Source organism: Patiria miniata, unplaced genomic scaffold (genome assembly GCF_015706575.1).
Source record: "Patiria miniata isolate m_02_andy unplaced genomic scaffold, ASM1570657v1 HiC_scaffold_3, whole genome shotgun sequence".
Lineage (NCBI taxonomy): Eukaryota > Metazoa > Echinodermata > Asteroidea > Valvatida > Asterinidae > Patiria > Patiria miniata.
In genome coordinates, this window is record NW_024037069.1 from 5,994,388 (window position 1) to 6,022,336 (window position 27,949).

The 27,949-nt window shown below is 40.8% G+C and overlaps 1 protein-coding gene across 2 annotated transcripts in view; it reads left to right on the forward strand.

The window, feature by feature from the left end:
* Positions 1-5,555: 5,555 nt before the first annotated feature.
* The window catches only part of LOC119737261, a 29,402-nt gene continuing 7,008 nt past the window's right edge, over positions 5,556-27,949 (forward strand). The window contains exons 1-4 of one of the 2 annotated variants that reach the window (XM_038211460.1): positions 5,556-5,686; positions 21,746-22,840; positions 24,092-24,217; positions 26,543-27,893. In XM_038211460.1, coding sequence (XP_038067388.1) covers positions 22,433-22,840; positions 24,092-24,217; positions 26,543-27,893 — 1,885 coding nt within the window. In that variant the 5' untranslated portion in view covers positions 5,556-5,686; positions 21,746-22,432. The remainder of the gene's footprint in view (positions 5,687-21,745; positions 22,841-24,091; positions 24,218-26,542; positions 27,894-27,949) is intronic. The other variant, XM_038211459.1, reaches the window with a different exon arrangement.

A 27,949-nucleotide genomic window follows, 5' to 3' on the forward strand; every position in this document is an offset into this window, starting at 1 on the left:
CCCCCCTCCCCAATCAGCTGTTGGTTTTAAAGCGGTAATCACTCCGCACATGTCATGCATAACAGGTCAGAGCTGTGGTATGTGTACTGACCTAGCCAGCGTTTTTTCACCTCTCACCCTCTCACAAAGTTTGCAGCAGAAAAGGCATCCCGCGTGAGGGCATATGGTAGAATGATGTTGAAAATGTGCCCATGCATCGTTGGGGCAAATTTCAACATCTCTTCATTCTCTAGTTCTCCTCTTTCTTGTGGTGAATGCAAAAGAAATATTGCAACTGAAGAAGACCAAAATCAAGTGAAATTGTCGGTGACAAAACGTACATGTTAGTGTGAGTTATTAGTTTTGGTTGACGGACCACAAGCAAGGTACCGGTTTATGTGCTTTCAGATGAATTAAAACATGGAACAACGAATTGACTTCGTAGAAAGTATAAAAAGTAGATGAGGCCGTATTTTTTAAATTAATTTTTCTTACAGCATCATAATCATACCCCTACCTACTGCATGTACAAATTTTAAGATGGAAACCGATTGGCTGTTGAAACCTATTATAAGATGGAATTTTGCGTCGGGGTGATATAAATCAAATTAGGTTTTGCCCTTCACCGACGTTTAAACACTGTATACTCAGTGTGTTACCTCCCCATCTTGTAATAGTTTATGCGGTACCCGCTGCTATGTACATCAGATTCGAACCAGCCAACAGATCCCGTTAGCTCGGTGGTCGAGTGGTAAGACATCTGCACTAGAAAGCTGGAGGTCGTGGGTTCGAGTCCCACCCAAGTGATTTTTTTCCAACTTTCACTGGGGAGGCAACACACTGAGTATACAGTGTTTAATCGTCGGTGAAGGGCAAAACCTAATTTGATTTATTGTTGAAACCTATTGTTTTGAAAACATGAACATTTCAAAGCACTCGGGTCAAAACTCGTGGTACTTTAATTTTATTCGCATTTTTAAACTAAATCCAGGTCCAAACGTCCCCGTTGTATTTTCTATGTTTTATCCATGCGCTATCGACCCTTTGCCAGTATTACATTATTATTGTAGTTAAAGGTGGTATTATTGTAAATATTGTACAAATTAAAAGGAAAGAGAAAAAAAATGTTAAAAAGCAACTAATAATGCATTGATAGAACTTAAAAAGGAGCATGTGTTTATTTGTATTGAACAGTCCAGTGGCTTTAGTCATAACATGGTTGTCATACTTAAATGCCATTCAATATGTAGGATCTCTGTTAAGTATTGGCATGTTCTTTTTTTAGGGGGGGGGTTGGGGGGATTGGGATAAAGTTGCATCTATTAGGAGAGCTGTTTTTTTTTTTTTTACGTGGTAATACTCCAACTTCATGATCAATTTCAAAGAAACGGGTTTTAGGTTAAGGTCCGTAAATACTCCGTAATAATTTTTTGTACATAGTATCCAGTGTGATAACAAATTATAAACAGAAGAAATTAATTAGCAAATACATAAAACATTTTGGGTCACCTTACATCAAACTAGTAACAAAATGATGACTTTTTGGTCAAGGTGATCGTGGTGCAAAATGCTGTCCAAAGTTGTTACATTTGGCGTGCTACAACTTTGGAGAAAAACAAATTGGAATTGTAAACTACCAAAAAAAATAAATCCCTTTTGGTGCAGGGAATACGAACCCCAAAATGAAAATTAATTTAAATCGCCCTCAAATATGGAGAGACTGGCATAGGATTGTACGCATACCTTTTTCACATGCAGTACCTGTAATGCATGTATGTCTGTATAATTATTGGCAGTGTATATACTTTATTTCTTGAATATGGTTTGGCAGTGGTCAGAAATGCATAACTTGTAAATTCTGTAAAATCCCTGTGTACAAATTGCGGACCGAGTATACATACTGTATGATAATAACACTAGAAGAGGCGCACGTTACAAGTTGTCCGTATGCAAACTGTAGCTATTTTAGGTAGTTGATGTTTGCCAGAGGAGCATTATAAAGTGTGTTGGATAAATTACACAGTTATTGTAAATGACGAAATTGGCAATTTGAAATGAAGGCATATACTAACAATCAGTGCTGTAGTCGAGTATTTGTAGGCCCCCCAAAAATAGTCAGTCTCTGGTCAGTGCGCGTCGATTTTGATTATGAGCGTTAATTTTTTTCTTCACATTTTCCACGGTAGCTACACCAGCGCCCTATTGCCGCACCACCTCAAACTTTCATGGGCAGCTCGACTCCAAATGATGGAGGGCACAAAGGCAAATGATGGAGGACACCACAGTGTATGAGGACACAAAAAAGCAAAATAGTACCCACCTTGTCTGTACCATCCAAGCTTGAAAAAAAAGAAGCATCGCCGCATCAATTCCGGAACTTAATCTGACCAGAGACCGACTATTTTTATTGTTTTGGCCTTATCCTAGTACAATTGCTGAGTACCAAGCTATCAAGCACCACTCGCATCCGAGTACTTTGACCCTTGAGAACAAGTACAGGTACCCTAGTCCAAATATTTGGACCTTCAAGTACCGTACAAGTTTTGTGAAGCTGAGTCTTAGTACTTGGACCTTCGAGTTCAAGTACTCGTACTCGGACCTCCGAGTACGAGTACTTTATGGAGCACTCAAATGAATAACAATTAAAATGTCAAATAATGAGTGGACTCCAAAACCATCAGTTCAGCAACATGGATTTTATGGACTACTTTTGAGCAAGACTGCTCAAAAGCCAATCCTCCAAGTCAGGAGACATTTTTCATTCAAAACTAAATTACTTGATTTTTCCCCCGAGTCCTCATCATCGAGTAGTTCTTTGATGATGGAGTTCAATATTGAAAGTCGAGTCAAAGTATTTCGCTTCTCGAGTATGAGTACCGTGAATTCAAGTCCGAGTATTTTGATATTGGAGTACGTGTACCATGAATTCCAGTCCTAGTATTTTGATATTCGAGTACGAGTGCGAGTACCAGTATTCTCAAAAATACTCGGGAGTTGTAATCGAGCACGAGTACTGCAACACTGCTAAGAATATACAACATTTTCACTTTTGCTGAGAATCTAGAGACTTTTGATTGCCTTTGGACCAATTACCATTGACTCAGTAAGCACAGAGATTGTTTTTCGACATTGAAAATGTCAAGGGGCATACACTGTTTGTGTCTGATTCCCAAGTTCTGCTTAGCCTGAAAATTGGCAACAGCTGCTGCTAAACAGCTTGATGACATTGAGTCTGAAGTTCTTCATGCTCGCAGTGTGTGCTCTGTGTGTTTAAATGCGTGATCAACTTTTAGTTTCTGCCTAAAACTTCATGTTATTAGGTTTTAGCTGCAGATATTGGAAACAACTGTATTTGAAACTGGCCTTTTGGGTCGTTCTATAAATTTAGGGTCCAAGGTTTGACATTTTTTTTGTCCCAGTTACCTTGGTACCTTGTACATGTAGCTTACTGTGCAAGTATCATTAAGAATGACTTCAAACAATTTTTGATGTTGTTTGGTAGATACTTTGCTATTCATAATCACTTTTTGGAGGACGACTGCAATAAGGAGTGCGTCAGAAATATACAAATCATAGATGTCAGACGTAACAGGGACAGGGAAAAAAGGGGACCCCACATTTGTAGAATGACGTGTTTGTGTTCAAGTATTGTGGTTTTAGCCCCTTCTCCCACGATTGAAAAACAAAGGATTTTTATTCAATCCCCCTTTTGTTGCCTTTGATCCAGCGGCGTAACTAGGGTTAAACTTTTAGGGAGCACCTGGGGGTGCTCCAATTTTTTTCGGGGGGGGGGGGGCACTGAAGGCAACAACATGTACATGTATATGCAATTCAAGATTTTAGATTGGGGGACACGGACTAGACCTCCGCTGGGGGAACATTCCCCCCCCCCCCCCCCCTGCTTCGAGATTTTTGTAAATTGCAAGGGTGTCACTGCTTTTATTTGTCTGTGAAAGAGGATTAGTAGCTTCATGTTGATACCCCCATTTTTTTTTTTTTTTTATTCGCTGAGAACAAGTTGGTGAGAAACCTGATATTTCGATCAGTAAACTATGATCTCCAGGAAAATACTACTAGCCAGTGGACATTTCTGGAGCTAGTAAATTTTATCTTAGTCTTTTGCAAACCTTTTGCCAAATTTAAGTTTGTGTATGCGTTTTAAAGTAGAAGCCCAATTATGCAGTTTTGAGTTTTGTTTTCATTTTCAATTTTTTTCAATAGAGTTTGGACAGATATTCATCACTTAAAAACAGTGTATTTTTACAGTGTGATATGAATTTTTGGCTGTTTTTGGTTATGTTTTCTTTTTAAGTAGTAAAGCACAATATTTTTTTACTTGATAATGCGGTTTTTTACCCCAAATAAGAAGTTTTTGTTAACTGTACTGGCTGTTTTTAAATTTTAGACTGGATTCCTTGTGTGGCAGAAAAGGTTCGGCGACATCTAAAGTTGAAATAATAAAAGATGCAGATATGGCAGATGAATGAGAAATATTAATTGAAGCAGTTTTGTTAATTTCATATCCGGAACTTTTGTAAACAATGATGTAGTTAAGTTTATTTTAACACCAAATGTCACTGCATAGATTATCCAAAGCAGTTAATATATCTTTTAACGGAAGTGTTTTTAGTATAGTGTTGATATTAATCAGGTGTCAGTTGTGTTTATTTAAAAAAGAAAAAAAAAGTCTGAACACAGGAACTTAAAAATCAGATTTGTTTGTGTGTGAATTTTCAGTTAAAGCTTTGGTTTTAAATATGTTGATCTAAGGCCAAGTAAAAAAAAAATCAGTTGATCGTCCGCGCCCGCTTCCTTTTTTGAGGCTGCATCGGTTTTTTTATTTTATTTATTTCAGGCATAACATTTTTTTAAAGATGTTTCAGAAGTTCAGATTCTTGTGATAACTTTACTAATGTTCTATAAGCGCTTTAAACAACTACCCAGAACTATCAAATAAAATGGGCCTCCTCCTTTTTAAGGCACATATCGTGTAAGCTAAATATTTTTAAATAAAAAGGCCCTCATCCTCTTTTTGAGAAAAACCCGGACGATCAACGTTTTTTTAATTTTTTTATTTTTACTTGGCCTAAGAAATACGGGACAAATTTGGTGGTTCATTTTGATCATTTCCAATATAAGGAAAGATTTCCATATACTCAACACCCTGTGTACAAACCCTATGAGATTGGACTGAAAAATTCTAAGTGTTTTCTAAGAAAATGCTTGTATTTTCTCACTGCTCAAATTGACTTTGCATGATGACATGAAATTGCTATCTGGGGGCTTGTTAGTCAATACAGAGGAAAATTAGTGAACTTCGTATATGTAAATCTTTCCCAATATAATAGTGATTTATGGTGTTTTAATTTTATTTTTAATTATAATAAAAGGGCATATCTTGCCCAATGCTAGGTTATTGACGTGACCTGCTCATTTTTTTTTATAAAAAATGTCATTAACAGAATTTTTTTTCCCCACCATGGATTTGATAATCATTAATCTTCGTGCGGTTTTTGCACTTTTATAACGTCACGAGGGGGCGCTGTTCAATCACAATATCCGGGTTGATTTGTGTATCGCATGATTTTTGCACTATGCATGCGGGCGCTGTGTTTACCGTATGTGGAAATTAAAAAAGCGTGACATTTACTAGAGCAGGCTTGGAGGACTTCTTGCACCTCGATCACGCAAGGAACATAGGCCTACGGTAAGTTTCATGAGTGATTTTTTTGATTTTCTCAATTTTCGTCCTTTTTTGCATGAAATAAGTGTTTACTCTTATGTTTCAGTGACATCATTCAACATGTTCATGACAACCCAATGATAAAATTTAGGGGTGGGTAACTCGGCTCCTAGCCCCATAAATGTGGCCAATTTACTGGACTACCTGCCTCCGAGCTCCGTAAACATAGGCCACACATCCACATGTACAAAAACGTGTCGCACTTTGTCAAATTTTGATTTTCACATTTAGGCTTAGTTTGTACGGTTTTTTGCTTTAGAAGCATACTCGCCCTCTTTATAGGCTTATCAGAAAGTGCTGCCTTTTTCAGATGTCTATTTTTCGTGAAATTTCCAGATTCATTTGCACGTTTTGTCAAATTTTGATTTTCACATTTAGGCTTAGTTTGTACGGTTTTTTGCTTTAGAAGCATACTCGCCCTCTTTATAGGCTTATCAGAAAGTGCTGCCTTTTTCAGATGTCTATTTTTCGTGAAATTTCCAGATTCATTTGCACGTTTGCGTATCAAAATTTCAACATGAAATTTCACAAAAATTAGACATCTGAAAAAGGCAGCACTTTCTGATTAGCCTATAAAGAGGGTGAGTATGCTTCTAAAGCAAAAAAAACCTACAAACTAAGCCTAAACGTGAAAATCAAAATTTGACAAAGTGCGACACGTTTTTGTACATGTGGATGTGTGGCCTATGTTTACAGAGGTAGTCACGTAAATTGGCTTATTTATGGGGCTTGGTAACTCCAGCCATGTTCATAGGGAAACAGGTCATCTCGTAGTAGGGCTCACCTTGGGCAACTCGTAGCACCTTGGACAACTCGTACCTTGGAGTTGGACAACTGGCGACAGTGTAGTGTAGGGCCCGGTTCCTATAAGGGAACTAAAACTTTAAAATTATTGGACCTGTCCAAACTAGTTGGCGACATTCTCAATAAACAGGTATGTCATAGATAGAGGGCAGGGTTTTGATTTTTTTAGGGAAATTTGGCGGTAAAATGACGATGACAGCGCGGCGACAACACGCGACCCGAAAATAAAGCTGGCAGTCACCGCGCGATGTACCGTGAGCACGCACGGCGCACTGAATTGCAAGGCACAAACCGCGCAGGAAAATCGTGATTTTTTATCCCAAGAATCTGTTCACAATTGCAAAACGGGTGTCATTAGAATTGAGAAAAGTCTGTTTTTGATTGTAAAGGTGATTTTTGAGCAATAAAAAACATTTTTGACTCTAAACATAACAGGGGCCCTACACTTCACGATCGCCGGACAACTCGTATCTTCCACTCGACATCTTTAATTTATACCAACTCGTACCTTGGACAACTCGTACCTTCAGTTAAGAGGACTCGTACCGTCACGCGTAAGTCAAGTCGTTCCGTCGTCAGTCAGGACAGTGACCTGAGGCCGGCTGGAATCATGCTGGAACGGACCGTAACTCATTGAAAGTGGATCGCTGATTAAAATACACACGAATCTGATTTTTGAATCGGCTCTGTATCACGAAAAAAAGCCCCGTAATTGGCGCAAAAAAGCAAAGCCGCGGCAGGTTGCCCGCACTGTGCACGGGCGGGCCGGTACGAACGATGCAAAGTGACATGCATGGTTCTTGCGCCGTGCGCTGCCGGTTAATGTGGCCGTCGTGCGCGCACGGTGACATTGTTGCAGTTTGCCGTTTTTCAACAGCGTTAGAGGACTTACTTGCAAATATTACAAAACTGAATTTTTGTTTACACTCCAAATATATTTTCATCCCAAACTATGTGTTAACCGCTATTGTATTTTTTTTGGCAGTGGATATTTAGCAGGAGACGGCAATTTTGCAGTAAACGTTAGTTTACCGGAGGTCGTCTCTGCCACTGCATATATAATGATATGACATCACACATCAACTTCTGCGTAGCCTGGGTTCTACACGGCGTCGGCTTTTGTCTTGTAAACGATATTTAGCTAGAGGTTGTCCGTGATTGGCGAAAATATGAATACCGTCACGTACATATAAATTTCAGCAAAATGTTGAGTATGTACAGGTACATGTAATTGCGGATTCTACAAGACTAGACACAGTGCAGAGGCGAAATGAAAAAACTAACCGCATGAAGCGCGCTGCACCCAGACTGATAGTACCATTGCCAGACTTTATCCCTTACGTACAATCATAGAACGTACGTGGACGCATGTTCCGTGTCGCGGCATGTGGAACTGTTTTTGCTCGTGCTTACGCGGGCCATCTTGTCAGATATTGTCTGTCGTGGTCGCATTGCCAGCTGGCCGGCGTTCTGTTGGCCCACCCACGGCGCGCGTGCAGTGGCGTAACTTCGGGGGGGGGGGGGGGGAAAGAAGATTGTATCTCTCGGGTTTTGGATTACTCAGAAAAACAATTAGTACGACAACTGATTACTTGGCTGGTGGGAAAAGAGACCATCCAATTCGATATGGTAAAGAAGGCTTGCCAAAACAGAAACAGTACAGCTTGCCAAAAAAGTCTTTATGGATATTGGTTTAATTTTTAAATGTCATATTGCATACACAAGTTTGTATTTCAGCTACAATTTTTTGTAATACACTGCCTTTATTTTCATTATTTTTAGCCAACAAGTTTGCCAAAAAAAATCACCTGGTGCTTTTATTTTCACTTCATTTTCACAGCTGACAGTATAGGTCCCTTTTTTTGGTTTGTGCATTTGTAGACACAGTATAAGGCATGCCTTAATATAAGTGTTTTCAGATAAATGTACTTTGTAAAACATTTTCTTGCTTGTTGTTTCAAATCTTACATCTTTGTTGTGCTGAGAAAATGGTACCAATAAACAACATGTATGTGTATTGGTGAAAAACAAACTGTTGTAGTCTACAAAGTTCTACATGTTCAAGTACATGTTCCAAGTGTGGCCTTTATTTACGGAGGTAGTCCAGTAAATTGGCCGCATTTATGGGGCTAGTGCACAGGGTCTCAAGTGATGTCTAAGTTAGTAAGAGTAAGTCTAAGTAGGCCTACAGTATGGAAGTCTTTCCTTAACCCTAACCCCCTAGGCCTTTTTGCTATTAACCATCCTCAACCCTCCAAAATCCTCCAAATTTTTACAACAGCGCCTAAATTCTTCAAAATTTTCAGACAGTCCTGCCTCAAAATGCTCAATCCTCCGAAATCCTCCTCATCCAAATGTGTTGCACTTATGTTCAAATGAAGGGTACCCAGCCCCCAATCCTTCAAAATCGTCAGACAGTCCTGCCTCAAAATACCATTCAGCCTCAATCCTCCAAAATCCTTTTCTGAAAAATATCATTCAGCCTCAATCCTCCAAAATCCTCCAAAACCACAAGGAGGATTTTGGAGGATTGAGGAGGGTTGGGGTTAATTAAAATACTTTGAAAAATGCTCTCGCTTGAGTAACTACAGCTGGCAATGCTCATCGCATTACAATTTACAATGTGATGTATGAATTACCATTGTGAAAATGTGCATATATACAGGTAACTACATGAACCTGAAATATTGTCTGAAGATAAGCTTTATCCCACGTGTGATATCTGTATCACATGGAAAATAGCCAAATGAAACATGCTAAATACATTAGCCTTTGGCCTAAGTACCGGAATAACATGACCGAAGGGCCCATAATTTCCGTTACGCACAGTAGCCTTTGGCCTAAGTACCGGAATAACATGACCAAAGAGCTCATAATTTCCGTTAAAGGGAATATACATGATTGGCTTTTGCTGTAATTTTCAGAAATGAACTATTTGAGGGGTAAGTATAATAGATCAAATATTGTTAGACTGACATGTTTGAAGGTTTGTGTTCGAAAATGCTGGGGAAAAAACAAGAAAAACAAAAAGGTTCAAGTAGTCTGGTTCCCTGACTCCACTAAATTTAAAATGGATCAATTTACAGATGCCGGAAACTTGTAAGGTAATGGAACCAGTCTAGCCGGCCTGCACCCGTTCATGAACATGTAACCAATAGCAAACAAAATTTGGACTGAAAGAAAAATGGTTAATTTGGAGCAGTAGTTGAAAAAATAGTTAGGTTTTTCCAACGGTGGTCGGCCGACCACCGTTGGAAATTTTTACAAAAATACCATTTTCTTGAAAATGACTTCACACCAGGTGCCATAATTTTACAAGATGCTTTAGACTGTCATTTACCAACATCCTAGTAAGGTATTTCGTAAAAACTAGGTAGTTTTATTTTTCGATGTTTGCAAATGTTGTATATTCCCTTTATTAAGCACCGTCGATATCAGAATTTTAAATGATCGATATATCGGAAATCCAATATCGAGACTATTCAATATATATCGATTTTGTAAAGGTTATAGATCATAAAGATGACACTTTGATTTAAAAAAAAAAAAATTAAGTCCCAATTTTCCACGGGTTTCTCTGGAGCATATTGCTCAAACTTCTTAAAACAAATCTCAGCACGGACAGTTTGTCCAGAACGGGCGGTTTCTTTTGAGGTTTTACTTTGGGGGAGACCACGATTTCCAGCGAACGCAGAGCACAAAGCGCACTGCTTGGCATTTCGTGATGTTTCTATTTTGAGTCACAAGCAAAAGTTGCCGCCGAGTTTTATTTCATTATACAGCAAACGTTAATTTCAAAGTAAAAGCACAAACGGGAGATTTATTCTGACGATAATTTTCGACGCATCTTCGATACTTTCGATATAATGATTACTCAATATCAAAAATGTTGATATATATCGATTAAAAACATGCTATCGGTGATATCGATATCAAAATAATATTGAACAATCGAGTAACATGAGTAATATCAAAACATCGATGGTGCTTAATTTCCGTGTATCATTTGCTGTAATGGATGACTAAATGGGGGATTATGTAGGAGGGAGGATTACATACATTTTATTATTTTTTGTATTTGTGCAATTAAAAGAAAAAAGGAAATGGACTTTGTGCCAGTACTATTTTCTGTGCTGCAGGTTCCGAGTATTAATTTCTATATCCGTGAAAAAGACGTATAAAACCAGACGGTAGTTTGTAGCAAATTATACACAATATGTGTAGGTGGTCATTATTGTAATCTGTACCAGGATAGAATTACTGAATAATAAAATTGGAAATTGAATTTCAATCAAACTAAATAACTTAATTTCCAACAGGATACACAAATTAAATAAAGGACTATTTAAAAAATGAAGTCATTAATTTCTTTACAGCAGGTGATTGTGTAATAAGATAATTGTACTCTGTAGGTTCAGGCATATTTATTGTTGGACCACTGAGTGGCCTACGAGTTTTAGAATTTAAAGGCCCATAGAATCAATTGCAATTTGCAAAATATGCATGTAAAACAGCACTTGGGCTAATTTGTAATGGTCCCTATACCGTAGTTGGAGAAGCTCTTTCTCTAGGAAAATATGAGAAAGTTGTGGGGACGTTTGACTGTCATCACAATGTTTTTGTTCCCCACAAAATCTAGCCAATAACTGGTGTGTGGTCCCTTCCTCACAAAGTCTACGTCACGAGTTTGTCAGCCACTGTGAAAGGCTTTACATGTTTGCTACTTCTTTGAAAATCTCTATAAAAAAATTGTGGAAACTGGATATTCAAAACCAACGTCCAAAAATTAAGCTTCCTGTTTTTAGCTGCGGACGGCAGCTCAACAAATTGTAGTGTCTCTGTTTGTTAGTTAGAAAATGTAGTTACATTGTACATGTAGTTAGTTAAACAAACGTTCCAGTGCAGCCTTGCATGGGTACATATCAACTCGTCCCTCATCAGGCCCTGGCCCTCTTTTGTTTCACTTTAGTTAATGGTTGTAAAGAGATGTCACTTTCAACTCCTTAGAAAAATGAAAAAAATAAGAATATACATATGTAATTTAAAACATGGCAAAATGTCTCTTTTACCATCTCTACAATGCCATTAGCAAGAATATAAAAGTATTAAGTGCAATATCTCCAAAGTTACATCATTGGTGATTCATTTACAATATGTAAACTCTTCAAATAGATAAGAACAGATTAGTCAACTTTGCAAACAGCGATATATAGATCCGGTTTCAAAACTAACTGAACAGAATTTAAATGCGGTGACAAAAAAACTGACATAAACATGTTCCGGTAATTTTGGAAGACATTTTGAAAACTGCATGCAGTGCATGCACATCATCTATCAGACACTACTTCCACCCCGTCTGGAATAATGCAGTGCATTGTGGAGCCCTCATCAGAAGTGCCTAAAAGATAAGGTGGAAGGGGTTCAGAGAAGAGCAGCTAGGTTTGTCCTGAACAAACCCCACCGCCGCAGTGCTCCAGATAGTGCCACAGAAATGCTGAAGAAACTGGAATTGGACACACTAGAGAGACATCAACAAATCCAGAGCATCATATTTGTGTACAAGGTGGTACATGGTCAAATAATAGTCCTACATGCATATTTTCCCAATCCTTAGCCGCACAACTTCCAGAAGATCCACAGCGTACAGCTTCCTACCCTACCAAACCCGGATAGATGCATTCAGGTATCCATTGATGCCCAGACCAGTCCCACTTTGGAACTCCATCCCAGCCACATTACATGCTGCACCCAGTCTTGATGCATTTCTGACTGGATTGCTCACCGTGGCTTTCTAAAACAAACTCCAGATTCCACTGTAAAAATCTCACCGAAAATTGGTTTCGTTTTTCACAACCATTAAAGGGAATGTATGTACATCATTGGCTTTTGCTTTAATTTTCAGAAATGAACTACATGTATTTGGGGGGTTAGTATAATAGATCAAATATTGTTACACTGACATGTTTGAAGTTTTGTGTTCGAAAATGCTGGAAAAACCAAGAAAAACAAAAATATTCAAGTAGTCTGGTTCCCTGACTCCACTAAAGATGAAATGGATAAAAAATACCGGAAAATTGTAAGGTAAGGGAACCAGTCTAGCTGGCCTGCACCTGTTCATGAACATGGAACCAATAGCTAACAAAACAAAATTTAGACTAAAAAAATGGTAAATTTGGAGCAGTAATTGAAAAATAGTTAGGTTTTTCCAACGGTGATCGGCCGACCAGCGTTGGAAATGTATACAAATATACCATTTTCTTGAAAATGGCTTCACACCAGGTGCCATAATTTTACAGGCTGCTTAATAAGCATGTCATTTACTAGTCCGAGTAACTTGGACCCAACTTATCGCCTTTTTTAACATTTGGACATGGTCTGGCGATAGTGGGGTCCAAGCTAATACCGCGACCTGGACAACACCGTCATTGACCGTCCCCAAAACCAACATTTTTCAACAAAAAAACATCAGATTTCACCTTCAAAACGGCCTCCAAATTACTAAATATGCCACCTGAGGTACAAGTAGACATCGATAATTAAGATGGTTGTACTGAAGTTTACTTACGATCCGGAAAAAAAGTGAAATTTTCCGTTCATTTCAGAGAGCTCCCCTCGCGATCTTGAATACGTTAAATTTCCGATCGTGTTTAATGTTTGAACGACGCGATTTCTTCAACATGCCCAGCGTACATTTGATGGTCCCCGTATCCCGAGTGCGCGCGATGCATCGATTATGATAATGATCACGTTTGTAAACACATACATGTGCATTTCGAACTGTAAAAGGGTATCCGCCATAAAAGCTGTGCTAGTTCCCGACTCCCTATTATCGTTTGAAATGCACATGTGTTTACAGACGTGATCCAGTCTACTCATTATCATAATCGATGCATCGAAATGAACGGAAAATTTCACTTTTTTTCCGGATCGTAAGTAAACTTCAGTACAACCATCTTAATTATCGATGTCTACTTGTACCTCAGGTGGCATATCTAGTAATTTGGAGGCTGTTTTGAAGGTGAAATCTGATGTTTTTTGTTGGAAAATGTTGCTTTTTGGGACGGTCAATGACGGTGTTGTCCAGGTCGCGGTATTAGCTTGGACCCCACTATCGCCAGACCATGTCCAAATGTTAAAAAAGGCGATAAGTTGGGTCCAAGTTACTCGGACTAGTCATTTACCAACATCCTAGTAAGGTATTCCGTAACAACTTGGTAGTTTTATTTTTCGATGTTTGCAAATGTTGTATTTTCCCTTTGACTCAAGTTACCTGTTGCCACCCGATCCCCCACATGCCTATAAAAAGGAATAAAGTTTCAATTTAATCTACCGGTAATCTAATCTACATGTAAACTAAATTGTTCAGAAGCTGTCCTTCCAACCTGTCCCTCCCCCCCCCCCCCCTCTATCCCCCCCCCCCCCCCCCCCCACAAATCGTTGGACAATTGCCATCATGTTATGCATGGGAGATCCGACCTTCACTTTTGTGACACTGACAGCAATAATTCAGGGCCCTTTAGCCTCCTCCTGGCAGCTGGTGGGCTAAAGGGGGTTTCCCCTTTGTATTGTTCCCTGCACCTGCAGTCAACAGATAGCTTGGGATCTTATTTGTGTTAGTATACAATGTATTGATGTTTGGTAGAAATCCCACTGGGTCTCATAATACACGTGTACATGTTAGTTGCACAAAGACACAGTCTTGTTTGTGTTGGGCTTAAAATTGAGGGGACTTCTTAACTTTACACAGAAAGATAAAGCATGTATGCATGTATTCTGGTGATTGTTCTATTTCTTGATTGTAATATGGAGCATGTCCACATAAAAATCTATTGGTGTGTTGGTGGTTGTCTTGTTTGTGTTGGGCTTAAAATTGAGGGGCCTTCTTAACTTTTCACAGAAAGATAAGCATGTATTCTGGTGATTGTTCTAGTTCTTGATGTAATATGGAGCATGTCCACATAAAAATCTATTTGTGCTGTGGTGGTTTTTGGGGGTAGACTTTTTAAAGAAACAGAAACGTGCGTTTGCAACTTGGAAGTCCCCCTTTTCAAATAATTGAGATAGAATTTTTTTTTCTTTTATTAAACTTCACTGAACATGTATCGCATAGATACAACTGTAACAATCCCTATCCAGTCAAACCCCAACACCAGGGTTTGTTGGAATCTGTTGGAGTGAGGACTGCACTAGTAAACTGATTATGCTTTACATGGTGTTAGGCATACCACCATAATCAGAGTCTAACAGTTTGGGTGTATACAGTTTATCATATGGTGTTGGAATTTGCAGGAGTGAGAAAGGTTCCTAGTAAATCACTCAAGGGGGTTACATGTGGTACCTAAATCCATCAAAATCCACACCCCTGTTTTGGAGGATTTCGGCAGATTCAGGATACCTCTATAGTGCAAAAGTTGGGGGATTTTGATGGATTCAGGACAATAAGCCTAGCGGTACTGCAGGATTTTGATGGATTCAGGATGCATTGAGCAGTTGGGCGACTTTGATGGATTCAGGATCTCAACAGTAAAACTCCTTGGTTATATATGTTTGGTGTGCACGAGGTATAGATGTACTGCACTGGTGGATTCTGATGGACTCACTGGTGGATTCTGATGGACTCGGGACACCAACATTATTTTGCATGAAAAAAATTGATGGATTTTGGCGGATTCGGGATACTTTCTAGTAAAAATACCCAAGAGATTAGGGTAAAACTTCATTTTCAAGTTTGGAGTCATTGAATCAGCTATTCTGAGCCATAGAATTAAAGTGTAGGCTAACATTTTTATTCGGGGATGAAAAAAAGTGGGGGAGGGGACCAAACGATATATCCCAACACTTTAAAAAGTGGGGGGGGGGGACAAGTTCACCCACCAATTGACGCCCATGGTAATCCTATATCCGATAGCACTGCCCAGATCTCTTCCCTGACTATTAAATGATTTGGCAGTGAGCCAGTCAAATCAGTTAGTGAGTTGGTCAGGGAGAGGCCAAAAAGAGAACACTAAGCTGGCTGCCATCTTGGATTAGCAAAAAGCTGAAGGGGATTAGGGTTGGAAATAACCTTGATGTAAAATCCTGTAAAATGATGAAGTTACCAGATGTCTGTCCACTGTTTAGTGCCAGTAGTTGGGAATAGTTCTAATGAAAAAAACACAAGTTCGCCAGTGGTTGTGCGTACGTGGCAATTTGTAAAATTTGGTAATATGCATACAATAGTTACATTTGCTGTGGTTTTCCAATGTTGCTCTGATCCCATACCATATCCGCTTACTTCCTCTTGAAATTGTGCTTGGATATTACATTGTACTAGTGTTGGGGAATACATACCGGTCGGTACATACACAAACTGTTTTAGTTGAGGACTGTGTTAACTGCGACTTTGTCATTCCTCAACACTTTTTATTGAGCACTGAGTTTAACTGAACTGGTTGAAAAGTGAACTGAGGAAAAGAGTTCTGGAACGAATACTGAATACTGCTGAGGACTTAGGCTTACTGAATATTGACTGACTGAGCTGATTGATTGCATGAAGGAACTGCTCATGGAGCAGTCTTTGCGGTACGTACACTGTGGAAAGAGGGTGTAGTTAAAATAAGAAATGCACATGTACCCTTAGTCATGCATCTTGATTCTCAGAAATAAAAATGACTATGAATGAGTAATAACATCTTAGAACAGTGCAAGGGCGTCAATCGCTTCTCAAAAGTAGGGGGCGGGGGTATACCTTGATCAGAACTAATGGGAGCGCGGAGCCCTAATGGTGTGGAGTTGTCAGGGATTCTAGACGCTCTGTGGTGGGATCTGAGGCAAGTTTTGACCACTTTAACCATTTTTCTTTTGGCAAAAGATCATCATTTAAGTATCATCGTTTGGAGTCATTGAATCAGCTATTCTAGGAGCTATATAGAATCAAATGTAGGCTACAGTTTTTATTTGGGGACGAAAACATGTGGGGGGACAAATGATATGAGATCCCCCCCCCCCCCCCACCCACCCACCCACTTTAAAAACTTGTTTGCTCTGTAGAGAGCAATACACAGGCATGAGATTTTTCAGACTTTTTGAATCTGAGAGAAAGACATTATCAGTATGGAAAGCAATGCATCTTTCAGACCTTTCGTGCAATTTTCAGACTTTTTTTTCAGAACTTTAAAACGGTGGTTTTGAATTGGGCTTTCATGTCCTAGATTTTGAAAGTGTTACAATGTACATGTACTGGTATGCAGAACTTCAATAGAACAACAGTCCTGACATTTGGGTTTCGTTTTTTTGACTCACCCTGTATTTCAATAAAAATAGATGAATGTTCCATTTGTGGTGTTTGGATTTTGTGAAGTTTTAACATTGAGGTTTATAAATCAGTGGAACTGCCTACCGACTTGTGGTAGACATGGTCAGATCAATACAGTTTGTGAGCTTCAAGTTTATTTTTTGTACTTCCGTGCCATTCCAACCTTTTTGTCAGTGTTGGAGATTTGTTGGTTCTTTGTATGAAGTATTCAAGGGCATTTTAACACAATTCTCACACTCATACATACATACATGTGAGATTGTTATGCCACAACATGTGTAGCATTGTCCCAACTATAGTTGGGGCGATTCCAACTGGTAGTTGGGATCATCCCAACTATAATTGGGACTTCCCCAACATTATATAGTTGGGACCGTCCCAACTAAGCAGACATGTACGGTAGTTGGGACGATCCCAACTACCGGTATATATAGTAAAGGCCATTGCTACTTCATTGGGGCATTGCGTTCTAAATTTGTGCATGTATACAGGAACTTGTGTATCTCGTGCAAGCTTAAAACAAAAACTTTTTTTAGAAAGCATTTTTTTGGCAGATAATGCCTCTGGTATGTAAAACATGTGCATACATGTACCTCTTAAGATGTAATTTTATTTATGTCTTGAAAAAGTGCCAATAGGCCTGAAGCATAGTGACTCACACTTTGTTTACATGTGCGCTTTCTTATGGAAGCCACGTGGGGACACGAGCCACAAAGCTGCCTTATAGGTTTAAGCATAGAGAAACTGTTTTGCATTGAGACAAATCTGAATCGTAACATTTAGGACTATTTTCTAGGGATTCTTTTTTTAAAATTTTGTCAGAGATCTGTACACATAATATGTGTACACGTACATTTTTGTACAAGTATGTACAGTGTACTGTACTTTGAAATGTTACACAAATCACCCATATTATGTGTGCACCTTTGATGCAATGTTATATATTGTACGGTATAAAATGATGTGTATGCACTTTTTCAAAATTTCTTCCAAAAATACCGGAACATGTTTACAGTATGTCATTTTTTTTTGTTACTGCATTTAAATTCTGTTCGGTTAGTTTTGAAACCGGATATTTCGCTGTTTGCAAAGTTGACTAATCTTTTCTTATCTGTTTGAAGAGTTAAAATTGTAAATGAATCACCAATCTAAGTTTGTAGAATTCTCCATTTCAAAGAACTGAAATTAATTTGGCCCAAAAAAAATAGTTCTGCTTCCGGTTACCCTTCCTTCCTTCTTAGCTCAGTATTTTGACAGCTCCCACCCTTATTTTTTGGGGGGAAAATGAGGAAAGAAACCGAAAACCATCAATTTCTCCCTTTAACCCATGACTACATGCAGACACCTCCATGATCGTACACACACAAAAATTGTCAAAAAAGGTACCTACCCTATTTTCAAATGCCGTGTTATCGGAAGCAGCAATATTTTTTTTGGCCTTATTTTATATTCTGGCCAGTGGCATCTAGTGTATAGGGATGGTAAAGTGAGATGTTGCTATTATTGAAAATTATATTCCTATTTTTAAAAAAATTCAATAGAATTAATGGTAGTTCTTAACCAGAATTCAACCTCAAGCCACCCTCTCCCCCACTTTGGTTTGGCAACGCCCCATCCCTCACCCCCTTTGGCACCCTTGCAGTTGCAACCCCCCCCCCCCCCAAAAAAAAAATATAATTCAGGGCGAAATTCTACAAAAATTTGTCAAGTTTGCATTCATTCAAATATGTAGGAACTGCACTATTTCTACATTTTTTATCACAATCCCATTTGAGAGGAACCCAGTGTGCCCTGCTTGTGCCTGCCTTTAATTGTCCGATCCGGTTTGGCGCGATGCCAAAGACCAACCAAGTCACGATGACAGACGACACTGTGCCATTTTTTGTCGTTCCTTAGGCTGTTGTGAAATCAACTGCAATCTATCGAAAAAAGCATGCATAAATGAATACGAAAAAACCACTACATGTGCTCTGAACTAGTGGGAGTACCAGTAGCAAGCTTTATAATGCACTATGTGTATGCTGATGAAGGATACATATCAAAAGGATTTAGTGAGTATCAAAAATTTCATGTTCTTTGGCCTTTACAAAAACACTTCAGAGCTGTAACCTTGAAAAAAAAATTGGATAGGAAGTCTCTGGTAAGTCGACTGGGCAGGCTATTCATATACCAAGAAGACCACTAGGAAGTAAATGCAGTTACAATCAGAGACCATGGAGCAAATTGGGGGATGTTCCAGTAGCTTTCTTAAGCCTGTGTCACACAAAAAAAGGAGTGCTTAATTTTTTTTTAAAGGGTGGTTTCGAATATCCGGTTTCTAAAATCAAAACCGAATAGTGGAATGCAACCGAATTTTTAAAAATCCAGATTTAAATCTCACCGCTAATCAAAACTGCTTTAATTTGTTTTTGTTTCCCTGGCATTCTACTTCCAATTACTTGCGGGGCACCACTAAAAATACATTAAACTTTCGGTCTGTGGCTGGTCTACATGTCTACACATGAAGCGTTGTCTCTATCACGTTTGGTTTTCCCACTTTCACACATGTGCTGACCGGTTTCTCTTTCAAAGCTGAGTTTTGAACCTCCGATTCTGATTGTCGGCCTGTTTCTGAGAAACTAAGAGTCTTCTTGATTTCCTTGTCACAACTTGGAATTCTGTGCAATTTGTTTAAAATCTGAATGTCTGCCTCAATTCCAATGAAACACGCACAGACTCTTTGTGTATTCGCTAGTTACGATACATTTTGTTCAGAGGAAATAGAAAACCGACAGGTATTGCAGTTTCATGTTTCACTTTCTACATACTTTTAGCTCATTAGCCAAAATGTTGTATATTTTTCTGGCTTCTGCGTGTAAACATGAGCCAGTTTATATAACTTTCCACTCCTGTGCACATCCAATACATGAAAAAAGGCTAGGCATATAGAATAGGAGCATTTACTAATTCATACATTTGGTTCATTTCCAATAATATCACTCATGGGGTTTAAACTTTTAATTTTTGAGGGTGACTTGACGTGGAATGACCCCCATACATGTACACATACATGTATATGTACCTAAAGGTAAAAATGTCAGACAGATGTACATGTACACGTACATGTACATAAAACATGTATAAATATGTCCGTATCATCAACCCATTTACATGTACTTTCCATTGAAAAAGGAAAACCATGTTCTGTTGCTTCCCTCCTTTGGGGAAATTGGCAAACCTGTAGACTTAACGAAAAGTATGAGTTCTAAGTGCACTGGTCAGACCATTAGGTCATGCCACTTTACAAGAACTATACATACATGTGCAGTGTACATGTACGTCCAAATGTCAGACAGTTACAGATAAATAAACATATCCATTTATGTGGTATCATCAGCCCATAACTTTCCATTGAAAAAGAAAAAGCATATTTTGTTGTTGTTGGGTTTTTTTATCTACGAAAAATGTTCTGAATTGCCTGCAAACTAGTATGAGCTCAATGCTCCACCTAGACCATGCAGCCATGGCACTTTACTGAAGCTGAATGTCAATTAAATGTCAGACAGTCACAGATCTATGTCCATTTATGTGGTACATGTGTATCATCAGCCCATAGCTTTCCACTGAAAAAACGAAAACCATATTCTGGTTGTTGTTTTTTTCTCTGTGGGGAAATGACCCATCCTTGTCCAATCCCACTTGAGCTGCTGCCTGTCCATTTTGCTGCAGTCATACAGTCTCTGCATATGTATCTGTATTTTGCTTGTGTGGCCGTATGTTTCACAATCTCTTGAGGGGAAGTCACATTGCTCATAAATGGGTTGCTCAGAAGTGGGAAGTACCTACCGTACCAGTACCTGGGAACTATGTAGGCTAGAGGCTGTCATTACAATAAGTGACATTGCTGATATCATACAGTATGGTGCCTGTTTGTGAGTTTGTTTCAATGTTTGGTTTTGTTGGGGGTTTTTTTTTTGGGGGGGGGGGGGTAAGTAAAGTCTGTCCCGAGCCAATGTGGCCCATCAGGCCGGCGTTTATCTCCGGTTTCAGTAGCATGAAACGACTGAGAATATTTCTACTCCCCCAGGACGGGATGCCAGTCCATGGCAGGTTACTCCCCAGCTAATGCCGGTACCCATTTATAGTACTCCTGGGTGGAGAGGGGCAAGTGGGGTGAAGTAGCGTGCCCAAGGACACAATATATGACCGGCAGCTGGATTCGAACCCCTGACCCTCTGATCATGAGTCACAAACCTTAACCATGAACCTTAACCACTAGGTAATTGCAAAATACCCCGCCACTCGAAAATGAACCTTTAACAATCTGGCTATGCAGCCGAAGGAGCAACCTACACGTATAGCTAAGTCCAACGTACGTTACCTACACACCGGAACCGCTTGCTGTATCATACAACATTTATAAATAAAACCATCACAGTGTAAAACCTGGTCAATACATTGTAAATCTGGAGGTCCTTTGTTCACTACTCACAGCATTATACACCGGCGTGTTATAAATCTCCCTAGATTCAGAGGGCTTTCAGTTTTCAAACAAATTTGTTTAGGACCAGTCATCCTTGCAGGAATTCCTTTTACTCAGCCAAAGCCTTAGGGTAGGTTGACAGACTTGAATGCAAAGGTTTCGTGGCAAGAAATTGCAAAATGAATACACAAAAAGGTTTAGTACCATGCATGCTCATTCACCTCTGGTGATTCGTGAGTTTTATTCATTTGAGATTTGCCATTGTGTCAATTACGTAAATCAGCCTAAAAGACCTAGTGTGTGTGTCATATCATATACGTGCACTGTATGTTAGAACCCTCAAACCCCACTTACACGTACAAGAAAGGACAGAATTGTCTGAAGCAATTGCCCCTTTAAAATTTCCAAATCCCCAACTTGCATTGGTTGCTAAGGTAACCTCAAGTCTTTACTTTTGTTTCAGTGCAGAGGTCACCAGATGTCACAGGATAGGAGGACTTTCAGGAAATCGGCGAAGGCCTCATTGTCAATATGCACTGTGAACTAGTGTGCAGTGTACCGCTGTGGCAATAAGCAAGCTCAGTAAATGTAACAGCGTGCAAGTACATGCATTTCTTGGTAGTGGTACAGTCACTGGGTACAGTTTCTCTGTATTCTGCCCGACAGAAGTGCGTGCTGTGCTCTGGTATTGGTTACGATTACCACCAGGAAAGCAGGAATACTGGCCATCTGTGGCTCACCTTTGGGTTGTATTTTTTCAGAGCAATACATGACATTAGTGGTGCCTTGAGTTCTGATGAATTTCTGTGCTACGTGGAGTCAACAAATTCCTTCATGTATTGCGCATTACTTTCAAGGATAGCAGGGTGACTACATTGTTCCTGTTTGTGACCAGGGGATCGAATCAATCAAGTGGAGCATTTTTAAAAGCGAAAGTGGATCGATTGGAACTGTGTGGATTAGTATCCAGCAACAGAGGGAAGCCATTCGCTCACTTGGTGGCTGATTACTAGGCTGTGTAGATCGTGTTTGTGGTGTTCCATGTTCCATGAGGCGGAAATGTGAACTTCAGGCTCAAGGAATTGGGAAAACCAACTAAACCTCGAGTTAGTCTCTCTCCAGTGTCAAAACACAGAGCTGCTCGCCAGCCATGGGGCAGCCGGACGACTTCCATCAGACCAGCGACCGAAGAAGGGACAGAGTCAGTCGCAGCTCCGCATCCAAGAGCAGCGAGGAGTCTTTTCTCTTGCAAGCCGCCAGCAAGGAGGAATCCTCCAGCAGGAACACCAGCTCCAGCAGCCAGTCTCAGGACACGGATTTTTCTCTCAGAGTTCAATTGCCCAGTAAGAGACAACATCATGAGCCTCCCCCGACTCAGGCTGGGCACTGCCAGCACTGCCTCAGGTGGTCAGGTCTCAATAAGCAGGACCATTATCGTGAGGTGATTAAAAACGTCTTTGAGCGGCCGGACAGCACCCATTGGCAGACTGCGATACGTACCGTGAAATTGGAGCGTGACGACAAAGGATCACTGGGAATCCGATACTGCACAGTCAAAGTATGTATTTCTTGTTTTGTTTTGATTTTCTTCCCTTTTTTTATTTAGCGTAAACCTCAGTATGGTCTTTATCATTTCCTGTAGGCTTGCGACAGTTGAAAGTTTATAATGTGAGGCTCGATTTGAAACAGTAGGCTGTCCAACTTTTATGAAAGTTCCTACATGTAGTTGTTGAAATTTATCTTTAGTGTTCATAAATAGCATTCTGAGACAGTTTACCAATTCATATTGGTAAACCGCATCCAGTTGTATATCATGGAAGATATTGGAAGATATTTCACAAGCTGTGTTTACGCGATTCTAACACTACGAGTTTAGCACTACGCACATGAGGCACATACCATAGACATGGCCAGAGAGGTGTGTCATAAAACATGAAGTAAAATTGTTGAACAAAATTGTTGGAAATTTGTGGGGTTTTTTTTTTACTCGTTTTGACCGAACTGTATGTGCTTGGCTTCAGCTCGGGCCATTGCATCCATGCCCATAGCCAGTTTTAAACATACTTGTTTATTAACCCGGCCAAGCACATACATGTATTTATTTTGTATTCATTCCTACCCATTCCTAATTTGTCGAGAGCCCGTCATGTGGTCAGTCTTAAACGGATGATAAAGACCGGCTGGCTGGTCTTAAACGCTTTCCCAGTGTCACATGAAATTAAGGACTTCTATGAAATCCAGTACCTTTTAGTACCGTTTTATTGGTTGAACCTTTACATTCCTCACATAGGCATGTGCAATACTACCAGTGAGTCAGTATTTCATAGTCCTAAATTTACAACCCACCGCCACAGCTGCATTCTGCGCAACATCGCGCAGTACCCGCGACACACGCCACACTCCATAAAAGGAGTTGTTTACAACTTACTCACGAGCTGGATGCTCCATTATATAACTAGAGGGGTGTTTCGAAAAAATGAAGTGAGATTGTTGAACACAATTGTTGGAAAATATTAATTTTTTATTTGTTTAGACTTTTGGACAGAAAAGTTTTGATTTTTTGACCGAAAAGGTATTTATGGATGGGAATAAATATGTGCTCGGTTGGTATTAAACACTCTGTTTAAGACTGGTTGTGGTCTGGATGCTGATAATTACCCTCCCCTTTGGCTCAGGTAATTATCAGCATACAGACTCCAACCGGTCTTAAACAGAGTGTTTAAAACCTCCCAAGCACATATTTATTTCATTTGTTGCATTATGCTGTGGGGAAAAAAAACAGTTTTTGAGTTCTGTCTTCTCAAAACAGGGAGAGGACTCGGGCACCGTGTACACACTGGTCAATAAGGTCTTCCGTGGCGGACCTGCTTCAGGCAAAATTCGCCAGGGAGACTGGATCCTATCGGCCAATGGTCAACCTTTGGACAGTGAAAAGGTATAGTTGAATGTTACTTTGTCCTCCTCCCCCCCCCCCCGAAAAAAATTAAAAGATCTTGTCAAATTTAAAAGAGTACTGTGATTCAATGTTTGACCGTGTTTTTTTTAGCGTCTGATGTTTGACCATTTTTTGGCTTTGTGTGCCTTTTGAACCGTGACTGAAGGTCATGGTGACGGGTTCTTACATTAGGCAAGACGAACAATGCAATTGCCTCTCTCCACCCAGGAGTATGCACGCCCAGGCGTAGCAGGCCAGGCAAAAGTGTGGGATATTTGGAATTCTTTTGAGAATAGTGTGTGCTGAGAGATTTTGTCATCTATATATATAAGAGAGAAGTTTACTCGCCCCCGAGACGATGTTTGCTCCTGAAAGGATCCGAGACCGCGGGCTCCCGCGGCGCCAAAATCGCTCCACGTCCGTGGAAAAATGCGGAGGGTGTCTTCCGCCGGGTCGGACACTTCGTGGCGTCCTAATTTTCCCGTACGGACCGGCGATCCGTTTCGTCGATTTTTCGTGACTGCGTTTTGCGCAGGAATTTGCCGTCGTGTGAGCTTTCACGTTGACTGCCTGGCCGCCCCCCGTGCTGGCTTTTCTGCGAGTCTAGACTGTGCGAGGTCAGCGGCTTCAACGTAGGGGTTTCGTTTACGTGTTCTACTCAGCCGTTCTGCAGAAGTGTTCACCAAATGGTAGTATGGGGTGACCTTGGCAAAATATTTTTTCTCCATGGTGCGTGGCCACCAAGTGTCCCTATTCTTTCATATGCTTCGCTTGCCGCCCCTGCGCCGAGTGCAACGAATCCCCAGAAGGACTATACACATTAGAATGCCTTGCCGCGGTCTGACCAATCGAAAGTCTACACTGCGTAGTACTTCCGGGCTATGCGTAAAACCGTCACTGGCAACGCGTACTGCAGCCTGCTCCACACCCTGGAAACGAGGTTGAGTCTACGGTGCTCGCTATTTGAAGCGCAAGCATGTAACGTCGCGTGATAGAGTGCTGTTGCTTCTATATTGTGTTTACAGCTCCACGCTTCCACTAGCTCTATGCTTCCACCAAGGCTGAGCGTTGTGAGTTCGCTGCACGTCACAGTCAGTGTCGCGTTATAATTTCGGGGGCCTGTTTGGGATCAACGAAGGGTCGATGCATTGCTTCAAATATTGCGATCTTGAAACGCAGTCACAAAAAAATCGACAAAACGGATCGCCGGTCCGTACGGAAAAATTAGGACGACCTGAAGTGCTTGATTTGGCAGAAGAAATTCTCCGTATTTTTCTATGGACGTGGAGCCATTTTGGCGTCGTGGGAGACCGCGGTCTCGGAACCTTTCAGGAGCGAACATTTCTCGGAGGCCGAATAAAACTTGCTCTTAGATGGTTGACCAACTTGAATAAAAGTTGAATCGACTTTTTCCTCGCAGACGGTCTCGCAAATTGTAAGAAGTTCAAGTTTACGTTTGTTGAAGAGTCCAATACTGAAACTTAATTATGACCTTCCTCCATCATTCACACCGTTTGTAATTTTATGGTAACTAACACTCAACATTTCTATTGCAAATGACAACTTCACGTTTGATTACATTATGATTTATTGTCAAAACTGTATAATCAGCCTTCGCCTGTGTACTACGGTAACCTTTTCACTACGTTCTCCCGGCAATGCGACTGCCTCACAAAATGCCAATTCAACAGACCAACGGGAACATTTACAGACAGTTATCAGGGTACATAATTATCATGTGCGTAAATCGGTGGGGAAGACAAGAGGGGGACCCCCCCCCCCCCCCCCCCCCCCACATTTTAAAGCGGGGACATTGTTTGGTCCCCCCCCCCCACTTTTTCTTCCCCGAATAAAAATTGTAGCCTACTATAATAATTCCATTGCTCAGAATACCGTGTAGATGATTCAATTACCCCAAGCTCGAAAATGATGTTTAAAAGATGATCTTTTGCTCAGATTGGTTTCAGTGGTCAGAAATTGCCTCAGATCACACCACAAAAATTGTTTTTCTATAACTGCATGTCTCCTCAATGATCCCCCATTTACATTTAACTGCCCACATTTTCATCCCCAACACTACGCCCTATACCCGATCTATGATCGGGTAAATCAGCTTGTCAGTGATAACAGTGAATGTCTGTTTGATACACTACATGATACTTATATTTGGAGGTTTTCTTTTTTGTTCTTCTTTTATTTTCTCTCCTTTATTTGCATTTATTCACTACTTTATTGGCATTCAGCTATGCACTACGGTGAATAGCAGAAGAAACAATGCCAGTTAGGACATGGTGGTAATATGGTCAGTTTTTTTTAACCTGTCAGGGCAATACGCTACGGTCCGTTGTCAGTGCCAACAAAAACGACCCCGTCTGCCTCATCATCCAACGCCCGGAGGGGATCAACTGCAGAGAGACAAGCGGGCAGAGTCCACGTCTGCAACGCTCTGTCAGCCAGGAACGACGCAAAGGAGAGGAAGAAGCAAAAGGACCCCACAAGCCCGTGGAGAGAATGGACAGCAGCAAGATGTCCACCAACTCCTCCCACACTTCGGATTCCTCCTCCGACAAGAGTGACATCCGGCCCAAAACTCTGGAGGACAGACTTCAGGCTCTTGTCAACTCGGGGAACAATTCCCGGTTGGATACCCTCATGCCCAGACTGCCTTGCCTGAGAATCCTGATAGCTGGCTGTCAGGCCGAGACGTTGGCTGTATCTCTCTTGAAGGGAGTGGGGGAAGCGCAGCCATTGGCCAGTGACATTGGGATGCATTACCGTGCTTGCGTGAAGAAAACAGGCTCGGAGCTCTCCCTAGGTGCTTCCCATGAGGATTCCAAGGAGTGGATAATGGAGCTCTTGGAGTCCGTCGCCGATGAGAGCAACTTGAAGCCCGACGCCTTGAGTGATCGTGTCCAGCTTGAGCTAATCGCCACGAAGTCTCACCCCTTCTCCACGTACTGTCAACACGTCCTCGCCACTGCCCACTCCATCTTTGTCATCCAGTTTTGCTGCCAGGACTTTCTCACCGACAAGCAGTCAGTCCTTCGAGACATCCAGACCAGACTCAACAAGATCCGCACCTATGCGTCCAGCAGAGCCCCCGTCTATCTGGTGGCAACGACAGATCACTGCTTACCGGTGGAGCAGCTCACCGCCATAGGCCAGAGCCTTCATCAACATTTTGCCAAAGCCTTCATGAACCAGCTCCAGTACGACCCTACCACCAACTGCCCCTGCTTTCAAATTGTGCGGACCAACCCCGGAGAGCTTCTCAACAAAGCGTTCACTGATCTCAGCCTAGGAGTCAATTTGGAATCAGACTTTGAAACGGAGCAGTGTCGTATTGTGTCATCCAAGAACTGCAGCACCTTGGATGTCTGCTACTCTGTTGGAAGTAACCCCGCATCGTCAGGGATCCACCCACGGGACAGGGGATTTGAGGTTGGAAAACTGCGAGACCGCATATTGCGCATGGCCTTTGAGCAGCCGTTCATCGTGGATCGGTACCCCTACAAGTACCTGCTGCATCGTGAGAGAGTCCAGCGTCTCAAAGAGAACAGTCCTCACTATGCTTTCAAAGCTGGGATCAAGGGAGAATGCGGAAGAAACACCTCAGAAAAAGATCTCCGTAGTCTGCTTTATTTCCTTCACCACAGCGGAGATATCATATATGCAGGTTTGTGAAAATCAACCGATCCTTTGTTAAACTAAGCTAAGAAGGAGGGTCTGTAA